At 36.5% G+C, this 22174-nt stretch overlaps 2 protein-coding genes across 19 annotated transcripts in view; one reads left to right on the top strand and one right to left on the bottom strand.

Annotated features, from left to right (window-relative positions):
- The window catches only part of RIOK1 (RIO kinase 1), an 89246-nt gene that overhangs the window by 26549 nt on the left and 40523 nt on the right, over positions 1-22174 (bottom strand). For 2 of the 4 annotated variants that reach the window (XM_056823402.1, XM_056823401.1), the window contains exons 2-3: positions 1651-1741; positions 811-880 (exon numbers count right to left, since the gene is read on the bottom strand). In XM_056823402.1, coding sequence (XP_056679380.1) covers positions 811-880; positions 1651-1705 — 125 coding nt within the window. In that variant the 5' untranslated portion in view covers positions 1706-1741. Of the gene's footprint in view, positions 1-810; positions 881-1650; positions 1742-7990; positions 8202-8989; positions 9539-22174 lie in introns of those variants that run through there. The other 2 variants (XM_007487988.3, XM_056823400.1) reach the window with 2 other exon arrangements.
- Positions 9627-22174, top strand: part of CAGE1 (cancer antigen 1) — a 105222-nt gene continuing 92674 nt past the window's right edge. For 7 of the 15 annotated variants that reach the window (XM_016431780.2, XM_007487994.3, XM_007487998.3 and 4 more), the window contains exon 1: positions 9627-9945. In XM_016431780.2, the coding sequence (XP_016287266.2) occupies positions 9924-9945 (22 nt within the window). In that variant the 5' untranslated portion in view covers positions 9627-9923. The remainder of the gene's footprint in view (positions 9946-22174) is intronic. The other 8 variants (XM_007487996.3, XM_007487995.3, XM_056823398.1 and 5 more) reach the window with 5 other exon arrangements.

Here is a 22174-nt window from a genome sequence, read left to right as displayed (position 1 = left end):
TAGAGCATAAACGGGCTTTTATAGATCATCTAATTCAACTCATTCATTATACTGAGGAATGATGGAAAATGTAGACCTGATGGTCCCTTACACCAGTAAAGACTGTGTGATGACTGAAGGCAGGGACTATCTTTTGCCTTATGTATCCTCACATATCCCCAATGCTTAGAATGCCTGGTATGTGATAGGCCCTTAATAAATGTTTATGGACTGAATAAGAACCAGGTTTTCTGATTCAAAAACCTCTATTCTTTCTAATACCACATTCTCAATGATTTACCAATATATATGACATATATATGGCCCAAACTTATGTAAACAAAAATGTACAAAAGGAAACAATTAGCAAATGCAATGAAAAGAGTCATTCTTGCCAGTGTAAGTTATTCTGGTATCAATATATGAACAATAATACCAAGGTAAGCTATTTTGAAAAGATAACATGTAGAAGAATATAAAATGGGACTGCCAGGTAGCACAGTAGATAAGATGACCAGGCCGGAAGTCAGGAAGACTTGATTCCAAAAAAAGCCTCAGTTATTTCCTAGTTGTGTGACTCAGGACAAGTTACTTAATCCCAATTACCTAGCACCTACTGTTCCTCTGCCTTGGAATCCATACTTAGTATCAATTCTAAGATAGAAGGTGAGGAAAAAAAAGAATGTGAAAAGTAGAGTCATATCTCATAATTAAATGAATTTGGGGGTGAGGGAAGAGATGGGAAGAAAGATTGAAAGGAAAGGGTTTCAGGAACTCAATAACTTTAATCTGTAACAATAAGCTCCTCAAAGAAGTCAAAATTTTACTTACATGTCCGCATCCTTTTGTCTAGTCTTTTCAGTGACTTTATTTATAACAGAATCAGCAAGATTTAGTTTATCTAAAAGAAAAATGAGAGATGAGCACTAAAAAATGTTTTAATTTAGGGGGAAAAATATGCTTTTTGTCCGTGTCTGAAACTGATCAAACTATGCAAGATATCTGAGCTAATGATCATATCTGTATCTGAATTCACTAGACCTCCATAAATTAATTCACATTAGGCTACAAATATTAGTAAAAATAAATGAACATAACAGCCTGATTTATAGGTTAACACAGAAGAAATTCAACTTTTATTCAATGCTAAAACTGAAAGACTAGTGATAGCCAAAGGAAGCTCTATTAAGTTGTTCCTGGAAGAAAAGCAAGATCATATGGCATTTTTCAAGGACACAGAAATAATCCAAAAATTCTTATCAGCATCCTAGCTAGGTCTGTAAGCCTGTGAGGAGTTCAACAAGTGTTTGCAATTTTTAATCTAATACTGCTTAGCAGCATGTTTTATAAAATCAGGCATGAAAGATAATAAAAATTGCACTCTAGTATTCATACATTCTCAATATAGTTGCAAAAAGTCAAGCCCTTATTACTCCACTAAATCAGACTTTTATATTCACAGACTATAAACAGAATATGTGAAGCTTTATTGTTTCAAAACTACATATGCTTTTATTACATCTGAGGAAACATAAAAGGAGAGAAAACTCTTTCTGACTATCTTTAATTATAATTCAAGTCAATTCTGACTATCTTATTTATATTTCAAGTCAATTCTCAGAAAGTAGTTAGGATCACCTAAATTCATCTCCTGGAAATTTACAAACTCACCTAGGTTAATTTTATTCTCAAATTTTCTTAAGGCTTTGTCTGCTGGAGTAGACATTTTTGATGAGTTGAGGTGGTTGGTCTGTCGGTTCACCTAGAAAAGGAAAACTTGCTCATGATAAGTATAGTGGAATATTCAATTATTAGAATGTCCAGGCACTGCTTCAAAGCACTTACATTTTTGGTGTACTAATAGGAAGGGTAGTAAACCATCAGGGAAATTCTCTTAAGAATGTTTAAATCATGGGGGCAGCTGGGTGGCTCAGTGGATTGAGAGCCAGGCCTAGAGCCTGGAGGTCCTAGGTTCAAATCTGGCTTCAGACACTTCCAGCTGTGTAACCCTGGGCAAGTCAGTTGACCCCCACTGCCTAGCCCTTACCACCCTTCTACCTTGGAATCAAATTGATTCCAAGACAGAAGGTAAGGGTTTAAAAAAAAAAAAAGAATGTTTAAATCATGAGAAAGAAGGTTGAAAATAATATCCAAAATGAGGATTTTAGATGATCAGAGCTCTTCATTTGTCCACATCATATTATGTTCTGACTACCATGAAGGCATTTGGAATTCAATTTCTATAAGTTTTTACTTGAAGGTCTTATCTCTTAGAAAAGAAGTATGTCTTCACTGATTTAGAAAAAAACATAACAAAGTTCATTTGGAAGAACAAAAGATCAAGGATATCCAGGGAAATAATGAAAAAAAAAACACATATGATGGGGGCCTTGCAGTCCCTGACCTTAAACTATATTACAAAGCAGCAGTCATCAAAACAATTTGGTACTGGCTAAGAAACAGAAAGGAAGATCAGTGGAATAGACTGGGGGCCATCGACCTCAGCAAGACAGTATACGATAAACCCAAAGATCCCAGCTTTTGGGACAAAAATCCACTATTCGATAAAAACTGCTGGGAAAATTGGAAGACAGTGTGGGAGAGACTAGGAATAGATCAACACCTCACACCCTACACCAAGATAAATTCAAAATGGGTGAGTGACTTAAACATAAAGAAGGAAACCATAAGTAAATTGGGTAAACACAGAATAGTATACATGTCAGACCTTTGGGAGGGGAAAGACTTTAAAACCAAGCAAGACATAGAAAGAATCACAAAATGTAAAATAAATAATTTTGACTACATCAAATTAAAAAGCTTTTGCACAAACAAAATCAATGTAACTAAAATCAGAAGGGAAACAACAAATTGGGAATAGCTTCAACCTTCTCTTGGTTATTTTTTTCAGTATTAACAAGTTTCAAGATTTCTCCATGCCTTCAGTATCATCACCTCTTTCAGATACCTTATATCATCCCTTTCTTTTAGACACATTCCCATTACTTGTATATCAGATATAAATATCTCTGGCTTCCAAACCATTCACAACATAGTCCATTCATATCTTCCTAGTCTTATACCTTACTCCCTGCTCCATGCAATCCAATAACACAAGCCTCCTTGTTATTCCTCATAGAAGACACCCTGGTTCCCAATTCCAAGCATTTTCACTGGCTATCTCCTGTGCTTATAACTCTCTGCTTCCTCATCTCTACCTCCAGACTGCCCTGACTTCTTTCAAGTCTCATCTAGGGTCTCATCTTCTATAAGAAACCTCTCCCAGTCCCCTCAATCTTAAGTCTCCTCTCTGAGACTAGCCCCAATTTTTCCTAAATTTATCTGGTTAATACAGAATTATTTTAATATTGTCTCCTCTGTTACACTTGTGAATCCTTTAAAAGCAGGATTTCCCTCCCACTCCCACCCCGTTCTTTATATCCCCATCACTTAGCTTCTTGAATGATTCATAATTGTATTGCTTCTATACATACTTGGTCCATTTCAAATATTTTTCTGTTTTTATTCTCTTCTATTGCCATCACTACCTCTTCTGCAAGCACCTCAGAGATTGACTTTGGGGCCCAAATAGATTATTTCCACTTTTGTCTTCTTTTTAAGATGATGCACTCATAATTTTTTTGTCATCCTTTGTAAGGATTTACAAGGCAGGTTTACATACTAACCTGATGTTTCCTTTAATAGCCATCTATCATCACTAGACAACTCAAGACACTCGGGGACAAAGGCTCTCTTGGTCTCACTACTGTGCTAATTTTACACTGTTTAAACTTCTTGATGAAACTATAATGTCATTTATGCCATCTCTGTTGTCTGTGAGATAAATATTAAAAATGGCCTGAGCCCTATGCAGCCTTATTCTGCTTCTACAATGGTGGCAGAGTGGTGAGAAGCACAACCAGAGGGTGGTAACATATTACAGTTTGGGGATTACGAAACTTCAACTTTTCTATATATGTGATATTTTTATCCAATAATCAATAAGTGAATATATTATTTATAGAGGAGCTAAATCATACCAATTTTTATATTCTTGCAATAAACAAAACCAGATAAAAAAAGAAGTTGTAGTTAAATGGAAGAAAGGCTCACAGATTCCTTGCCAAGTCAAAGAAAGGAGCTGATGGGAGCAGATTTTAGCATATACCAAGTTATAAGAAACATGATTCACAGGACATTTGATCATCATGTATTTCAGTACTAATGTTAAGTAGTTGCAAAAAAAAAGCATGAAAACAATTATCACCTCATGTCCCAACCTTGATTACAGGATGGAAGGTAGAGATTCTAGAAAAAAGTTGGTAAGAAAGACCTTTTCCAAATCAAATCAACATATACTATATTTGGTGACTAGTGGGAAATGGTTAAGGCTGGAGAGAAATATGGGAATGCATGATTCTGGATAAAGAAATGAGAAACTAGAGACCTAAAGACTCCACCAAAAGTTGTGAATTGATCCAGCCATAGTACTATTGGGTTTGTACCCTAAAGAGATCATAAGGAAAAAGACTTGTACCAAAATATTCATAGCTGAGCTCTTTGTGGTGGCAAAAAATTGGAAAATGAGGGGATGCCCTTCAATTGGGGAATGGCTGAACAAATTGTGGTACATGTTGGTGATGGAATACTATTGTGCTCAAAGGAATAATGAACTGGAGGAATTCCATGTGAACTGGAATGACCTCCAGGAACTGATACAGAGTGAGAAAAGTAGAACTAGGAGAACATTGTACACAGAGACTGATACACTGTCGTACAATCGAAGGTAATGGACTTCTCTACTAGCAGTAACGCCATGATCCAAGACAATTCTGAGGGACTTAGGAGAAAGAATGCTATCTACAGTCACAGGAAGAACAGTGGGAATAGAAACGCAGAAGAAAAACAACTGCTCAATCACAAGAATCAATGGGGATATGATTGGGGATATAGACTCTAAATGAACACCTTTGTGCAAATATTAATGATATAGAAATGGGTCTTGATCAATGACAAATGTATAACACAGAGGAATCGAGCATCAGCTATAGGAGGAGGGTTGGGGTAGGGCAGGGAAAGAACATGAATCTTGTAACCATGGGAAAAAATTCTAAATTAATTAAATTAAAAAAAAGACTCCACCAAAGCTTTATGCCTCTAAATCCATGAACACATTCTTTGAGGGAAAGAAAAGTAGTAGGCACCAGATATAACAAGTATCAAATAATACCATAAAAATGAAATGGGCTTTTTCAGCAGAGAGGGAAAAATATGTTATTCATGTGGGAATTAACCCTGAAGTAGCTATCTGGGTACAGTCAGACCACTAACACAGAGCTAAAAGCAGAATTTAGGATGAAAAGGGGTAGGAAAAAGCACTGAAATGAATACTAATGATATATGACATACAAATAAAACAATTTAACCTTAATTACTTAAACAAGTCATTGAAAGTGGGAATATACTTTGCTTCCCATTGCTACTTCCATACCTATACTCAACTAAGGTTCATGGCCTACCAAATGCCAACATGGCCAACATTTACTCCCTTTCCTCCTATTAACATGCTGACAAACAGAACTGGAGCAGAGCATGAATCTGTGCTGGCTTTCATCCTTTTAAAAATTAGCTTCACTGGGAGCAGCTGGGTGGATTGGGAGCCAAGCCCAGAGACTGGAGATCCTGGGTTCAAATCTGGCCTTGGACACTTCCTAGCTGTGTGACCCTGGGCAAGTCAGTTGACCCCCATTGCCTAGCCCTTACCTCTCTGCCTAGGAACCAATACACAGTATAGATTCTAAGATGGAAAGTAAAGGTTAAAAAAAATTAGCCTCAGTCCAACCAATATGGTCCTGACTCTCTCTTCCCATTCCTCTCCTCTCATTCTCTTCTAAACCTATTCTAATTTCTGACCTCAAATACTGACTAGCTGTGTGACTCTAGGCAAGCAATTTACCTCTTTGGGCATCAGTTTCCTCTTCAGTAAATGATAAGAGTAAACATCTTCCTAGGAGTTTTGAGGATAAAATTAAATAATTGATGTAAAGCACTCTGTAAATGATAAAGCTATATAGATCCTAGCTATTTTGTCATCATTCCACTGAAGCTGCCCTCTTTAAAGTTACCAATAAATTCATAATTGCCAAATCTCTAATCTCATTCTTCTTCACCTCTCTGTAACACCTGACATGTTGATGACTTCCCCATCCTAGATTCTCTCACCCTTCTAGATATTCATGACACTGATCTCTTATCTTTCTCCTATAGTAAATTCATTATATGGTTTCTCTGCTAGTTCTTTTTCTATGTCATTCCCACTAACTATGGATGACATTAGTTTGAAGGGTCAACCCAACCACTGGCCCTCTATTTTTTTTTTTGCTGTATATTATCACCCTTGGTGATCCATCAGTTTCCACATTTATCTCTCTGCAAATGATTCCCTGATATATAGATACACACACACACACAGCCCTAGTCTCTCTCATGAGCTTCAGACCTTTATCACTCTTGGACCTTTAAAAATTAATGTCCCATAGATACACCAATTTCTACAGGGTCAAAAGAAAAGACATTAGTCTCCTGTCCTAAAACATTCCCTTCTTCCAAATTCCCCTATACTGTTAAGGGCACCACTATCCTCTTGCTCACAACTTTGATTTTATCTTTGACTCTTTTATATCCCTCAGCAATACAATCTGTTGCCCAATCTTGTCATTTTCTACAAAATCTCTCATATGTCCCATACTCTCCACTCACAACTAGAACCCTAGTTCAGGTCTTCATTGCCCCCCTGAACCTCTACAATATCCTTTTTAATTGGTCTGCCTGCTTCAAGTTGCCCTCTACCCCAAACTATTCTCTATTCAGCTGCCAGGGTGATTATTCCAATCCAGCCACTTCCCTCCACCCTCACATCAAGGAGTTCCAAAGGCTTCCTATTGCCTCCAGGATCCAATAAGAAACTTCTCAGCAGGGCTCTCCCCAATTACCAGAAGGTCTTTCTTGTCACAATGGAAAAATGAGAAAATAAGAAGCATAGTTCCCTACCTCTACAAATAAGAGGAAGTATATTTTAGATTATTTATCATATACATAAATAATATAAATGAAATATATGTAAACATATAAATATACAAATAAAATACATAATATATTATACATTTACATATTTATGGCTTCATAATGATGTATTTTACTTTACAAAAATTAAGTACATAGACCTTTCAAGGATGATGCCCCTCCTTTTTAACCCTCACCACTACATTTCAAAAATGGCAGCAGTATAGTCCATAAGAAAGAACACAGGTCTTGAAGTCAGGCCCTCCAACTTCAAATTCTACCTCTAGTTTTATTACTTGAGTGACCCAGGGCAAATTGTTTACCTCCCTTAATTTCTCATTCGTAAAATGAAGAGTCCGGAATAGATGGTCTCTGAGGTCATTTCTAGTTCTAGACCTATAATCCAAGATACATATTACTTCACCTTTCAAAAACCAGAATAAAAACTGAAGTGTGGGGAAAAGATAGGGAGTGTGGGTATGAAAGCTTGCATTTGTTGTCATAATCTGTAAATGAGTTGGCTTTGCTGAACTGTTTTTTTTCCCCTTCTTTGTTTCAAGGGAAGGACATATTTGAAATGAATAAAATGTTCAAAACAAAATATATGTAGAAAAATTAATTATGGATTCAATAAGAAAGAGAGTCATTCAAGGAAAATATCTTCTAGTTAAGCTCTAGAGCATAAGAAGGTCAGTGTATTTGAGTGGAAAGAAAATAACATCTTTATTTTCACTAACCTCTAACTGAAATTTGTCATTTTCTTTGATTATGATTCTAAACAACATTATTCTGAAAAAGGGTCCACTAACTGTCACCTGACTGCCAAAGCAGATCATGACATAAAAAAAGTTAACTGATCCTGTTTTAGAGCACTATAGTATATATGAAAGCTTATACTGAGAAAATATATACACAATAGAAAGGTGCAAAAAAATCATTTATGAAATACCTGTGGGTTACTTCCTCCACTTGAAGAAAAGCCCTTGGTAAGTTTCCCAACTTCATCATCCCAGTCCCAGTCATCATCATCATCATCATAATCTTCATATTCTTCGAAATCATTTTCCTGAATTTCTTCATCAACCTCATTCAAAGGCTGATGAGAATTTTCAGATACAGCTTGCGCATCTTTGCTTGTTTCCATGCTGACCATACTTCCACTAAAAAACAGTAATGTTTCTGGTAGACTTATATACAATCTAAGATAACTGAATACAAATGCCATAGGTGTGTGAATCTCGTGAACCCCAGAACTTTAAGGAATCTGAACATCCACTGAAAAGAGACATTTTAATCCAAAGAAATAAAAACTTAACCAAGATTAATTATTTAAAATAACATCAAACTGTTAACCTTGAAAAATGTAAGCTTAACTCAGGGTGCAGATTTAGACATATATATTCTTCAGACATGGCCATGACAGAAATTTATTTTGTTTCACTATGCATATTATTACAAGAGTTCTGTTTTTCTCCTTTTTTCCTTGGGGGGAGGGGAGATGATGCAGGTGAAAGGGGAAAAAAAACACTTAACTGAAAAAAAATTAATATATTGTTCAAAAAGGGCACAGAATAGTATATTTTAAGCTATCTGGAATGAATGTACACACTCCTGGGCTTATGATTACAATGCAAACTATATGCATATTAAAGAAATATCTATGTAGCTTTGAAAATGACACATAAAGATTATACTAAAAAAATTGAAATGATAGAGAACTCAAGATGAAATAAATATGCTACCTACCTCCTGATATATAAAAGATAGACTCAGGGTATTGAATAAGTGAATATGCAGGAAGTCTCAAAACTCTTGGTGCAGTTTTTAAATTGCAAAATGACTTTTGGGACACTTACAAGTAGCCATTTAGAACAGCTGCAGGAGCAGGGAGGGAGGGAATGAAAGAGGAGATGGGAGTCCGAGTTGCACGCCACATGACTTTTCCTACCTGTCCGAAGAGTCAGCATCATCGAACTGCCCGGGGACAGCCCGGCTCATGAGCTGTTCCCGGTAGTTCATAGCGGAAGTAAAGGGTGCTGGCCCACCAGGACAGACTGGGGTGGGTTAGGGAGGGGAAGCTGTGGTAGTTCCAGGATCCCCGGTTCCGAGGGGTACTCGCGCCACTCCCCCGAGAAAACCAAGGGCCGCGTGGCCACAGCTTCTCCCGATTCCTCAGTCCAGGTTGCGTCCTCTCCACGTAGAGAACAGAGCGGAAGGAATTCACGCAGTACGGTGGGCCGAAGGGGACAAACACTAAAGCCAAAAAAAAAAGGCCCGATGGTACCTATTGGCTAGCGAAAGCGAAGAAAAAAAGCAGCGCCGCTTTCAAAGGTCCAGTTCTAGGACAACTAGTTGAAGACTCGACCTTCACTACTTCTCCCCCAAAGGCACCCGCTAAAAAACAGCACGTGTTTAAGATCTCTCAATATATAAACTCTGCCGTTTGCTCAGCCCCTTCCCGTATTACGGCAACCAATCCACTCCCTAGGCTTCGAGAGACACGTGGGAGAAAGGGGGGGCGGAACTGAGAGAGAACTTAACCTATCAAAGTTCTGTATACGGCGCGTTCTCTCCTCCGAGATTGGTTGAATGCGGGCAGATGTCACAACAATGGAATCTTCATTCTTCTGGGGTCCTAACTGCCTTCATTCTCCAAAACCATCTGTGGGCGAAACAGGTCTCCTTGTCTCTCCTCCCCCACCCGGGAGCCCGTGCGGGAGGAACGGAGCACTAGACCCGGGCCACAGACCCAGGAACGCTCAATGGAGGCCGAAAGTGAGCACATGAGCATTTTTAAAAACTGTTGGGGGGCTGTGGTGACCAACAAAAGAGAAATGTGAAAGACCTTTGAAACATGAAAACCAATACCATTAAAGAAAGAGATGAATCTTCTAGTGTGCTCCTGTAAGTGCAATGCCACCCCTTTAACTCCCTGTCCTAAAAAAAAGAGCGGTAATGTATTTTGCCTCCGCTTAGGGGTGGTGTGCTGCTGGTGCGGAATGCGGTAATTACAAGTTATCCAAAGTAGCTGATTAGGTTGGTTTGTTTTAACTGTACGGCGTTTCCTGGGGAAGACTGATGTTTGGGAAGAGGGGAGGCACAGACGATTAGGGGAAAAGGACAGCACACTTCTTTTTTAAGCATTCATAAAACATTTGGAATTTTAAAAGAAGAGTTATGGCATAATTGGATTCAGATATATAGCCGCTTAAGTTACTGTGTTACTGAAGCTCAGAATAAAAAGAGGAAGCAAAAATTAGGGGAAATTTAAACCTAACTCGATTTCTGTAGGATTTTGTTGTTGTTGTTTTCGATTTACTGGGGTGGGGGGAGCCGAAAAGGGGAGAGAAGTATATGGTTTGCTGCACTGTGTGAGTATGGGTGTGGTTTGCTGCACTGTAAAAGTAGACAACTGAGGGCAACTAGAAATTTGAATCTCTCAAGCAGAATTCTGAGTAGAATACTTATTTTTAAAAATTCAACCAGTTTTGAACGCTTCCAGGAACAAATACAAAACGCTCTCTTTGGCATTCAAAACTTTTAATATCCAACCCGCCACCTACCATGCCAGCCTTCTTACACTTTACTCCCACACCATGAAATCTTTGATCCACCAACTCTTCATCTTTCAACCCCTATCTTCTTTCTGGTTGTCCCTCATGCTTGACCACTTGCCATCATCTGGTCTGTCTACAGAACCGCCCTGATTTCTTTTAAGAACTTTAAATTCACACTTCTTAAGGAAAGTTTTCCCCAACCCCTCTTAATTCCAATGCCGCCCTTCTGTTATTTATTTACTACGTGTATAGCTTGCTTTGCAGAGAGGAGGGCAGTTATGTTGTCTGCGCCTTTACATTGCCTTGAGAGGAGAGAATATCTTTTGCTTCTTTTTGTTTCCCCCAACACTTAGCACAGTTTTGTGGTGCATAGTTGCCATCTAATAAATATTATTGAATGATTGACTCCTAAATCTGTTAAGCCTAAATTTTTCTCCTGAGGTCTAGTTCAGAATCATCAACTGCCTGTTGGATATTTGCAAATTAATGTCCTATATAAGTATCTTCATGTCCAAAACAATTTATTGTCTTAGCCCCAAAACCAACTTGACCACTAAACTTGCCTGTTATAGTCACCTTCATACTTTTAGTTTACAGGTTTATAAGGCTGATGTGTAAGAAGCAAAACATGAAATGAATGAGGAAGCAAAGGTTTGATCTTCTGAGCATATCAGTTTATTAAGGAATACATGCCAATTGCCCAAAAAATTGCCCATGCTCAGTTTAGGCTAGACCCTGAACACAGAGGGGAGACTGATAGGTTAAAAACAATCAAATGAGACCCACTAATTAAAAGGAAGCAATACAACATTAGATACTCTGATTTCCAATTAGACAAAAGATTAGGGGCTTTCTAATTTGGGAGAGAGAGAGAATTGATAGGTACAGTTTCCTGAATTCAGACAAAGAAATATAGCTACTCTCCTAATATCTGTAAACAATTTGTAAAACTGAAAATAATAACTAATTGCTCCATAAGAAGCCAGGTTTCAGATCAGACATATAGGTTGCTTGAGATATAAAATTATGAGAAAACTCCTTACATCAGTATATTTCTGATCAACATCACATAGGTCCTTGGTTAAGGGTCTCTGAACAGCCACAGGTAGTCTAATTTCCTGGCCACACAGAACTAGGTTCAAATCATGCACGAGGTTTTTTCCCCAGTTCTCAAAATTGGATAAAGTTTTCTCATGGGACAAAATTTGGGGTAGTCCCATAATCAAATAGAAAGGGAACTATACTAGCTGTAGAACTGAGTAATGGAGTCAGTATGGTTCATTCCATTTCCATAATTAACCACTTGCTCCCCTAATCCCTTCAGTTCCCTCACAGATGTTATCCTCAACCTTTCTATTTCATCCTACATATCAATCATTTGCCAAGTCTTACCATTTCTACCTCCACAAACATCTTTTGAATCCATCCCTTTCTTTCTGCTTACACAGATTCCACCTCAATTAAGGCCACCTACCACATACCTGAACCTTTGCAATGACCCCCTAATTGGTCTTGCTCCCCTAATTACTATACTCCCCATTTGTTCTATGTGCAACTTCCAAGCAGATTTTTTTAAGTGAAGATCTAACCATGTCACTCTCCTCAAACTCCATTTATGCCTCTAGAATAAAATCTAAAATTCTCTGATTTTTAATACTTTTCACAGCCTTTCTCCAACCTCTTTCCAGTCTCCTTATATATTACTTCCCTTCCTGCTCTCTTCCATACAGCTAAACTGACCTGTCTGTACATCACACATAGTTCTCTGGTTCGTATCTTTATACCATCCTTCCACCTGGAAAAAATTCCATCCTTACCTCTGCCTTGTAGAATCCCTCACTTTCATCAAAACATAGCTCAAGCACCATCTTCTTCACAAAGCCTTTCCCTATTCCACTGCTCCACAAACTAATATTGTTGTTTCTAACTACTTTGTAATTAATGTGTTTATTCTATAATCTGTTTATGTAATCTGTTTAGTATATGCTTATATTTGTATATATTGTCTCCCCTGAGAGAATATAAACTCCCTTAAAAGACTAAATGAGGCAAGCTTATGCCTTATGGAACCCCCAAACTAGTAAACATCAATACAACATTTATATAAGATACTTGCACAAATAACTAATAGGATATCATATATGAGTTAAATGTCTAAGAGTAGTGTCAATCAAGGACTCTGAATGCACAGGAGATGGAAAAGGAAAGTGAGAAAGCAGAAGTAGGGTATTGGGGATCCTTTCTAGGAATAGCTTCAGTAAAGGTAAGGACTTAAGGAAGTCATTATTTGGTGAGGTAGGGACCAACAGTAGTAGTGAAGTTTGGTTAGCGTTCAGTGCCCATAAAGTTGTAAGAAGGCTGGTGATAAACAATAGTGCCAGTCTGTGGAGGATTGAGTACCAAGAGAGAAATCTTGAAGATGCAGGATAATTATAAAATATAAGCCCTTTAGCTTGAAATTCACAACCTTCAAAAATATGTCTCTAACCCACCTTTCTAGTCTATTCACCATCATGTACTTGGTATCCAGATCAAACTGGACTGACTTCCCCAAATTTGTCATTCTATCATCTACTGCCTTGCATTTGTACAAGAGATGTTAAATGGTCAAAGTGAGGAGTTATGAGTTAACATTTACAATGCTTTGAAAACTTTAAAGTGCTTTAGAAATGTTAGATATTGTTGTTGTTGTTATTATTCAGGGTATGAGAAATAGGGTAGATAGATGGGAGAAGGAATATCTTGTGTGAGGAACACTAAGAAGGCCAGTTTGGTTGAGCCATAGAATGCATAAAAAAGGAGTTAGTTATAAGATGGCCAACAAGAGAAGGTAGAGCCAGTTGTGAAAAGCTTTAAATACAGTACAAGGGAATTCATACTAGAAATGATAAGAAGTAACTGGAGTTTATTTATAAAGAGTGTGACAGGATCAAGTCTGTGCTTAAAGAATACCAACCACTCTGACAGCAGAGTAGAAGATGAATTTGAAAGGAATTTCCGAGACAAAGGAAAACTCAGAAGGCCATTGTAATTGTTCAGGCAAGAGGTGATAAGTGAGTAGAACAGGGTAGTGATATGAGTAGGTAGAAGGAACCAGAGCAAGACATTTAAGGATGAGTCACTGGATATGTGGGATTTGAGAACATAAGGAGTTGAAGAGGATACTGAGGTTCCAAACCTGGGTGTGACTAGAAGGATGGTGGTACCCTCAATAAAAATAAGGACATTCAGAAGAGAGATGGATTTGAAAAAAAAATGAGTTTTGTTTTGAACATGGTGACTTTACATACCTCTGACACATTTAACTTGAAAAATTCAGTAAATAGCTATAGCTGTAGGGTAAATACAGGAGAGGAGATTAGGACTGGAATACATAGATGTGAGTCTCATTTGCAAAAAAGCTGGGAGCTGATAAAGTTAAGACATATATATATGTGTGTGTATCTATGTATATGCACATATACATAGATATATATATATATCATGTAAAGAGGGGACAGGACTAAACTTTGTATTATACCCAGAATTAGAGAATGAAAGAAGATGGAGAATGATCAAGCCAGGAGATTAAGAGGTGATCATTCAGGTAGGAGAAGAATTGAGAGAAATCAATACTACAAAAACCCATAAAGGTAAGAGCATGCAGAAGGAAAGGGTGTTCAACAATGCCAGTTGGTGCAGTGAATGAAGAAAAACATAGGGTTTGGAAATTAAGACATCATTGGTAAATTTTGGAGAATGTGGTTTCAGTCAAGCATTAAAGTTGGTAGTCAAAGTACAGGGGATCAAAGAGTAGTTGAGAGGAGAGTAAGTGAATGTGGTAAGTGTGCTCAGATTTTTTAGGAGTCTGCCTAAAGGAGAAAAGATATACCAAGGTAAATGGAGGGAATGATAGGAAGAATCATGTGAAGGCTGTTGTTTTTTAAGAATGAGAGAAACCTGTTAGTAGACAGCAGGACATGAGCCTGTTGTTAGAATGATAGTGACATATAAATACTTGAGAAATTTCTGTTGAATTAAAGGATTGCGATGGAGAGGAAATAAAAGTAGGAAGACCATTTAGGAATCTTTTGAAATAGATAAAGCAGGTGAAAAAGAGAGACTGAAGAGGACCTGACAAGTATTGAATATAAAAAGTGAGGAGAAAGAAATAAATGAGATTTCATTCAAAACCAAAATTTTTAAATATAGGAGAATAGGGTAATCAGAAAGAGAATTAATTTTTAGAGAAAAATAAAAGATTCTCTTTGGGACATGTTGAGCAAGCTCTTCTTGACCTTGCTCACACAGATGGCTTCAAGAATCCTTGCTGATAAAAAGTTTTTCCCTTTTAATTTTTCCACATAGTAATTACTAATTCTTTATTTTCTTTATTCTTTTTTCCATAATTTTTCCAGTCCCCGTCAAGCCTCTTCTTTCTATTATAGACCTAAATGATAGAATTTACCTTAAACTTTTACAATTTTTCTGGGAATTCTCAGGACTCAGTCTTGCCCCTCCTTTTCCTTAAATTTTTTTTTCTCCTTTTAGAAAGGAAAAAGAAGACAGTTCCAAAGTTCCAGATCTTCTGAATTTATTTTTCTGGAACTTTTATCCATACCACCCCCAAACCTATCTATAATTAATGATGACTGCTTCTCCTACTTGTTTAAACATAAATCTGCCATTCCAGGTGTTGCTTTAAAATGATAAACAATAGCTCACACATACCAATTTAAAATTTTTTAAATCATTCAAATCTTTTACCTTCAGACCCTCTGTTTATACTGTTAATGCAAACAGATTACAACTTTATTTAACTTTTTGCTTGTTCTCCCATTCCTACTTGTTCAAATTTTCTCTAAACATTTCCCATAGCCTCTCATTCTCTCCTCTGAACCTTGATTAAAGTTGTTTAATAAAACTGTATGAGTCATGTTTCTTTCATATTCAATTCCAGCACTCTAGTGCCTTCAATTTGTTTTCAGCAGTCATTTTTAGGGTACTCTTAACTCTCCCTCTCCATAATAGCTCCCTGTTTGACCTTCAAATTAAACTGCAATCTTTAATACCATAATTACCAATACAAGAATTTCCACATTTTCCAAAGGTAGAATTTCCCTTAAACCATTCTTACACCAATAGTATGTAATAATTTCTAATTACAGTAGTTGCTTTTATCAAAAACATCAATAGGAATATTAATTAGAGCTAACAGGATTCTACTATTAATAAATAAACAAAATCTGGAGGAAAAAACCTGAAGATAGTCAAAATGTGACCTTAAAAGAAATAATATTCCTAACCCACAATAAATTTACAACCCCCTCCCAAAAAAAGCTTCAGCGGGTCTCATTTTATTTTACCTGAATGAAAACCATTTATGATATAGGTAACAGTGTAAAAACCCTTTAAATGTTATAATTAATATATGTTGATATTGACTTTACATTTCATTCATTTTCTATTATCCATAAATTTATTATAACTTCATAGAGACTTGAGTTTTTATTTACCAGATTTTCACATTCATAACACATGAAAAACTGTGTCACTATTATATTCAGTCTTTTCAAATAATAGGACCAATATAATCTTTCCTTATGGTTTTATTCGCTTATAAAGATAAAATGTGCTTAAACTATAACAGGAACATGATGGAACTATGCTCAGACTTATAGTGAAATAGTTTTGCAATAGTGTAGATGAATTTATAACATTGCAGTATATAATATAATTCAGAAGAAGTACCTCCAGTGAAAAGATAAACAGAAAACTTATTTCTAAATTATGCCAAACAACACACTACATGCCTGATATTTACCAAATCTAGTATCTTTAAAGAACATGAGATTATTAAACCTTATATAATTGCCAGAAGGATATTAGAAAGCAAAATCTGTTCCTTTGTCAACCTAGTGGACCTTAAGGACTATTGGAATAAATGCTTTCAACAGAATCTGTAGACCATAGTAGTATCTATCCTGTAAAGTCTGATGGAAATAAAACTCATCTCTTTAGACAACTTGCCAAACCTGAATAATTATTTCCATATTCAGAACCTGAAAGTTTTCTAAATTTCAAATTCCAAGCATTAAGATTATAATTTGGAATTAAGATTTATCACTTTTAAAGGCAGTTCAAATATACCAATTTAGAATTATTAACCCTTCACATGAACACTGATTACTTTGAAACAAGCACAATTTTGAAATTTCCAATGGAGAAATTAAAGTATTCAACTTTGCCATATACTTATTTTCTAACTATTTTAATGTTTGTCTCCCATCTCTGTTCCAGTCTCACTGTGGCCAGCATTGATAATGCGGGGAGAGAAAAGAAGACACTAATAAAATTATTTTTAACAATTTAAAAAGTTTTACTATTCACAATCTCTCCCAACACACATACCCACCCAGCTGATCAGACCAAGAATAAGACAGTTACATAAAGCTTGAAAGCTTCTAGTAATATGAATTTATACAGACAGTACAATATAAAACTGCATAAGGTAATAAACACAATTGGGTTAGTGTTTTTCTTATTTCCTGCAAGGGGGCAAAAATTAAGATACAGATTAAAAGCACAAGCATAAACAGAATGGATACAAAAGACTTTGGCATAAGCTGGTCTCTTTGGATGGCAATATTGACTCTTGAGCAGCTTTTTGATTCCCCTTTTCCATTCCTGAATTACTCCCATCCATTGCTCCTATCACTATTACTGTCCCTATCATTTTCAGACTCTTCTGTCATCATTTCCTTTTATGAATTTCCATTGTCTCTTTTAGTGGGCAGTGGGTGCCCAGTGCCATCAATCTTGTCTTGGTTTAAAGAAAATTATATATTTTTCTTTGATCTCTTTTTTAAAGCATTTTCTGGCAACACGTCCTTTCTTATTACAATAATGACAAATCAGGGCCATTTTTTTCCTTTCTGCAGCAGGGATAATTTAGAGAATTATGTTTCTTTGCTTTAGACATAAAATGGCTCTTCTATTAATATAGGTTCTATCATTTGATGTGTTGAAGTTGAATGTGGCTTCCCTTTTCTTCCTGCCACAGCTCCTTTATGGTTTCATCTGGGACAGCTTTTTCCTTTCCTGTATTGTTAAAACTACAAACTGAATGCAGTAGCCTGGGTTTCTCTCTTATATACTTCCTACCCTATAAAAGGTTTATTTACCAAAGTTATTTAAAACTATGTTTATTTAAAACTTATTTATAAAACACTTATCTACAAAACACTTATCTATAAGCTTATACATCTTTTTGCAACAGATTTAAATCAGGCCTGGTAAAGATAAAATTTGAAGGCTATTTTTCTTTGCCTACTGTATAGACTTTATTACTAGTTTTAAATTCTAAATTCTCAGTCCCTAACTGATTTCTTCCCTAAGAAGAGCTAAACCTTTGAAGATATTACTGGTAACTCAATGCAAAATTCTTAAGTGTGGTCTCTACAGATTCTATTATTTAATTATACCCAATTCTTTAACTTGTTAGCTTATTAAAAAGCATTGCAAATTTTCATCTTAAGACCCAATTACTAACAAATAGACACCACAGACATGCAGACAAAGTGAAGTTATTCCTCTCTGTTGTATAGCTCCCTGCTAAGGTATTTGTAGCCAAATATTTGGACTCTTCACTTGGGGACAGAAAAATGGAGCAATTTTGACAATTCCTGCTTTAAGACACTATTGGGTAGGCCTTTTTTGGCTGACCATTAGGATTTCCCACCCAAAATACCTGACCTCCTCTAAAATAACTATTATTCAAGAGTGGTCCCTATTTTAAAGCTCCTATCATTCATACTTTTGTCTAACTATTTTAGGAGTTCTAGTGAGAGATCCCTACCACCAGATGTAACAAATCTACAGCCCTACTTACCTGAATTTAAGTAATTCCCTACCTAACTAAATCCTTACCTAATAAGACTTTGAGTTACCTCTTTATACTCAGCAAATATATGAGAAATCTACAAAACATAAAAAGAATAACACAGGACACATAAAATAGAATATAAAATAGTAACAGGTCCAAAAGAAAAAGATGAATCTCCCAAAGATGAAGTTTTATCTTGACCTTAGAAGTGGGAAAAGCTTTGATAAGGTGGAAGTCCAGGCCTCAGGGGTCCTTTGAGGGGGAAGGTCTCACAGTGGAATCCCTGAGTTCACATGGAGAGGCCCAGGATGCCCAAAGTCCAATCCTCAGTCCTTTGGGATGCCAAAGTGTAAAAGAAAAAACTAGGAAACAGTGATCTACAGGTATTCCCAGTACAGCCTGAGACCCCAAGCTTATATAACTATAAACTAGCCAGATTACCCAAATGCAGTTTAGAGGAGGCCTGCCAAACAGGAGCTTTCTTGCCATGGTCAACCATCTTGTGGGAGCAAGTACCCTTCAGGGGGTCTCTTAGGTGAGGTCTGTTTTGCGAAAGTTATACCCTCTTAAGGCAGAACACTGTCCCTTCTGCAAGCCACCTGTATTGTGGTGTAAAGGCAGCCAACGTCATTCTGTAGTTTCTTTAAAGGTAAAATGAGATATCATGAATTTATAGCCTTAGAAGACCCATATACCAGAAACATTGAAGACATGCACAAACTTCCCTTATCAAGGAAATCCACAGAGAATTCTATTGTTAATTTTGCACTAGGATTATTGATTACTGATTTTTATATAGTTACTCATTCAGTCTTCATTATTAAATCCATAGTTACAACTTATTAACAAAATGCTGAACATATAGGCTTCTGGAGGCAAGAAGAGTCACTTGGTTTGGGCTTGGCCTCACCTGACAGGGAAATGTCTTTTACCTTAGGGTCCCTTATTCAGTCTGAAACTGCTAGTCTGAGACTTCCTTCAGGATAGATTCTCATGGGAACAGGAAACCAGTACAAGCCCTGGAGTCTCCAGCTTATCAGCTAGTCCTAAAACTTGGGGCTCATCAGATCTTATTAGGCTACAAGTTTAGGGTTTCTAGATTCCATGTTGACAGTACATATATATAATGTATATAATGGGATTAAATGTAGAGGACCAAGGGTATAAAGAGGCTTCAAACAATATAAACTAAAGTTGTTTAAATTATCCATTACAGTCATGACCAGCAAAGAAGACAGAGAAGGAGCAGTCAAAGAAATAGGAAAAGAAATCAAAAGAATGTGGTATCTTGGGAAATCAAGGGGGAAAAGGCAGGGATAGAAGTGATCCAGGGATAGAAGAAATCCAACACTGGAGGATGAAGACAAAAGCTGCTTGATTTTAAAGATCATTTTTAAATGTTTAAAAGATCATTTGGTAAATTTTGATATAACATATTTAGTAGAAATTAGATGCTAAATTACATTGGTTGAAGAGAAAATAGGTGATAGGGAAGTAGAAGCAACATATTCAGAAAACATTTTTTCAAGTTTGAAAAGGCAGAGAACCAGGATGAGGGAAAGAGTCCAGGTTTTGTTTTTAGGATTATAAGATCTGTATGTGGCTTTTGTAGATGAGAAAGAATTAGCACAGTGAGGAACTGAAAATGCAGGGCAAGGCCTTGGTAGAGGTAGAACTGGAGCAAAAGAGCTTAGGACAGAGCCTGGCATGGAATTGATACATAGTAAATTATTGAATAATTGATCAAAAAGCCCCAGTAAAATCAACCTATACTGTTTTTTGCTTCAGGAAGGCTCTTTTCAGGCAACAATCCCATTGTTATATCACAACTCTTCTGATTTCTCAGAATAAAATACCCTTGCGATAGCACTTTCTCCGTGTATTAACTCCCTGGTCAGACTGTTAACTCTTGAGGGCAGGGAACTCCTGCTTTTGTATGATCATTCCTTCATTTATGAAGTACCAGATACTCTGTGTCATCCACTGTCTTTAAATACTTGAAAGAAGGACTGTTTTATGGAAGAGTGATTTGCTACATTCTGTTTGACCCCCAAAAACAGGACAAAGAAGGAAAGGGGGATATACAGATAAGTCTTAAGTTCAATGAAAGGAAAAACTAGAGACATCCAGAAGTAGAATGGGTTACCTTGAAATGATGAGTTCTCCCATCTTTGTGGTCTTTAGGCAAAGGTTAGATGTGTAGTGTGTTAAGTAAATAAGAGTGAATAAGGTGTTTGTTTATCTATAAAATTGGAATAATATTTCCCAGGGTTATTGGGAGAATAAAATAGGGAAAGATTCATATAAGGGCTTTGCAAAAATTAAAAGACTATATAAATGTTTTTATTTATTAATAACTATTATTATTTATAGTTTGAACATGATGGCCACTGACTCTAACCAGTTTCAAACAGCATATGATTAACTTTTAGACTGTATGGCACAGGCACACATTTTAGAATTTCAGAAGAAGACATCTGGAAGAATTTAAATAGTCAAAAAAATCTTCATAAAGGTGGAAGAAGAGTGGGGAAGAGCCAATATGGTTGCTTAGTAGCAGTGAAAGCTTTGAACCACTCTGAGAATCCTTCCAAACCAACCTTAAAATAATGCCTAAAAACAACTGAAGTCACAGAACCAACAAGGAGATGGAATGAGGGGGTTCTCCTGTGGAAAACAAATTTAAAAGGTGGGCAAAAAGTCACTTTGCACAAAATAAGGGAGAACCAGAAGTAAAACTGCACATAGAGGAGTACAGACCGACACCGACACACACACACACACACACTGTCTGTGCCAGATTCCAAGCTTCAGCATAGGTCAACTTTGGCATCCCAGGACCTTGCCTAAGCCAACAGTAGAACATCCCACATCCACCCCTTGAAGTCCCAAGCCTGCCCTAAGGCCCTAAAGTCCATAGCACTTGGCCCTTTCAAGACTGCAGTGAAACCCTAGCTCATAGTGCTTTAAGTTCTGCAAGCCATCAGCAAAGAAGACAGAAGTTTTCCAAACTCTGAGTCCACAAGCAAAAAAAAGAGCCCAGAAAATGAGAAAATAGCAAAAGAAACACCTAACCATCAAAAAATTTTATGAAGGCAAAGAGCAAGGCACAGATTCAGTAAGGAGCAATGAGAGCAAAGCAACCACTTGCTGGACTTCAAAGAAAAAATGGGAATTGGTTCCAGGTATTGGAAGAGCTCAAAAGGGAATTTAAAAATCATTAAACAAGAGAGACAGAAGAAAAATGGGAAAAAGAAATTAAAATAATCAAAAAAGAAAATAACATCTGAAAAAGCAAATTTGGTCAAGTTGAAAAAGAAGCATATAAATCCAATGAAGAAAAGAATTTTCTAAAAAACAGAATTGAAGAACTGGAAAAGAGATTTTAAAAAATTCAACAAAGAAAAAAGTTCCATGAAAAGGAGAATTGACCAACTGGAAAAGGAGATTTAAAAGAAAAGAGTTTCATGAAAAGAAAATGGATGAAATGGAAAAGGAGGAGCAAAAGATCATGGAAGAAAATCAATCTTTGAAAATTAGAATTGGGCAAAGAGAAGCTAATAATTTCATGAGACATCAAAAAACAATAAAACAAAATCAAAAGAAAAAAGAAATAGGAAAAATATAAAATATCTCATTGAAAAAAAATTGACCTCTAAAATAGATCCAGGAGAGACAATCTAAAAATTATTGGACTACATGAAAAGTCATG

Source organism: Monodelphis domestica, chromosome 3 (assembly GCF_027887165.1).
Source record: "Monodelphis domestica isolate mMonDom1 chromosome 3, mMonDom1.pri, whole genome shotgun sequence".
Classification (NCBI taxonomy): Eukaryota; Metazoa; Chordata; class Mammalia; order Didelphimorphia; family Didelphidae; genus Monodelphis; species Monodelphis domestica.
The sequence above is the reverse complement of the archived record's forward strand: the minus strand, read 5'-3'. Positions and strand labels throughout refer to the sequence as shown.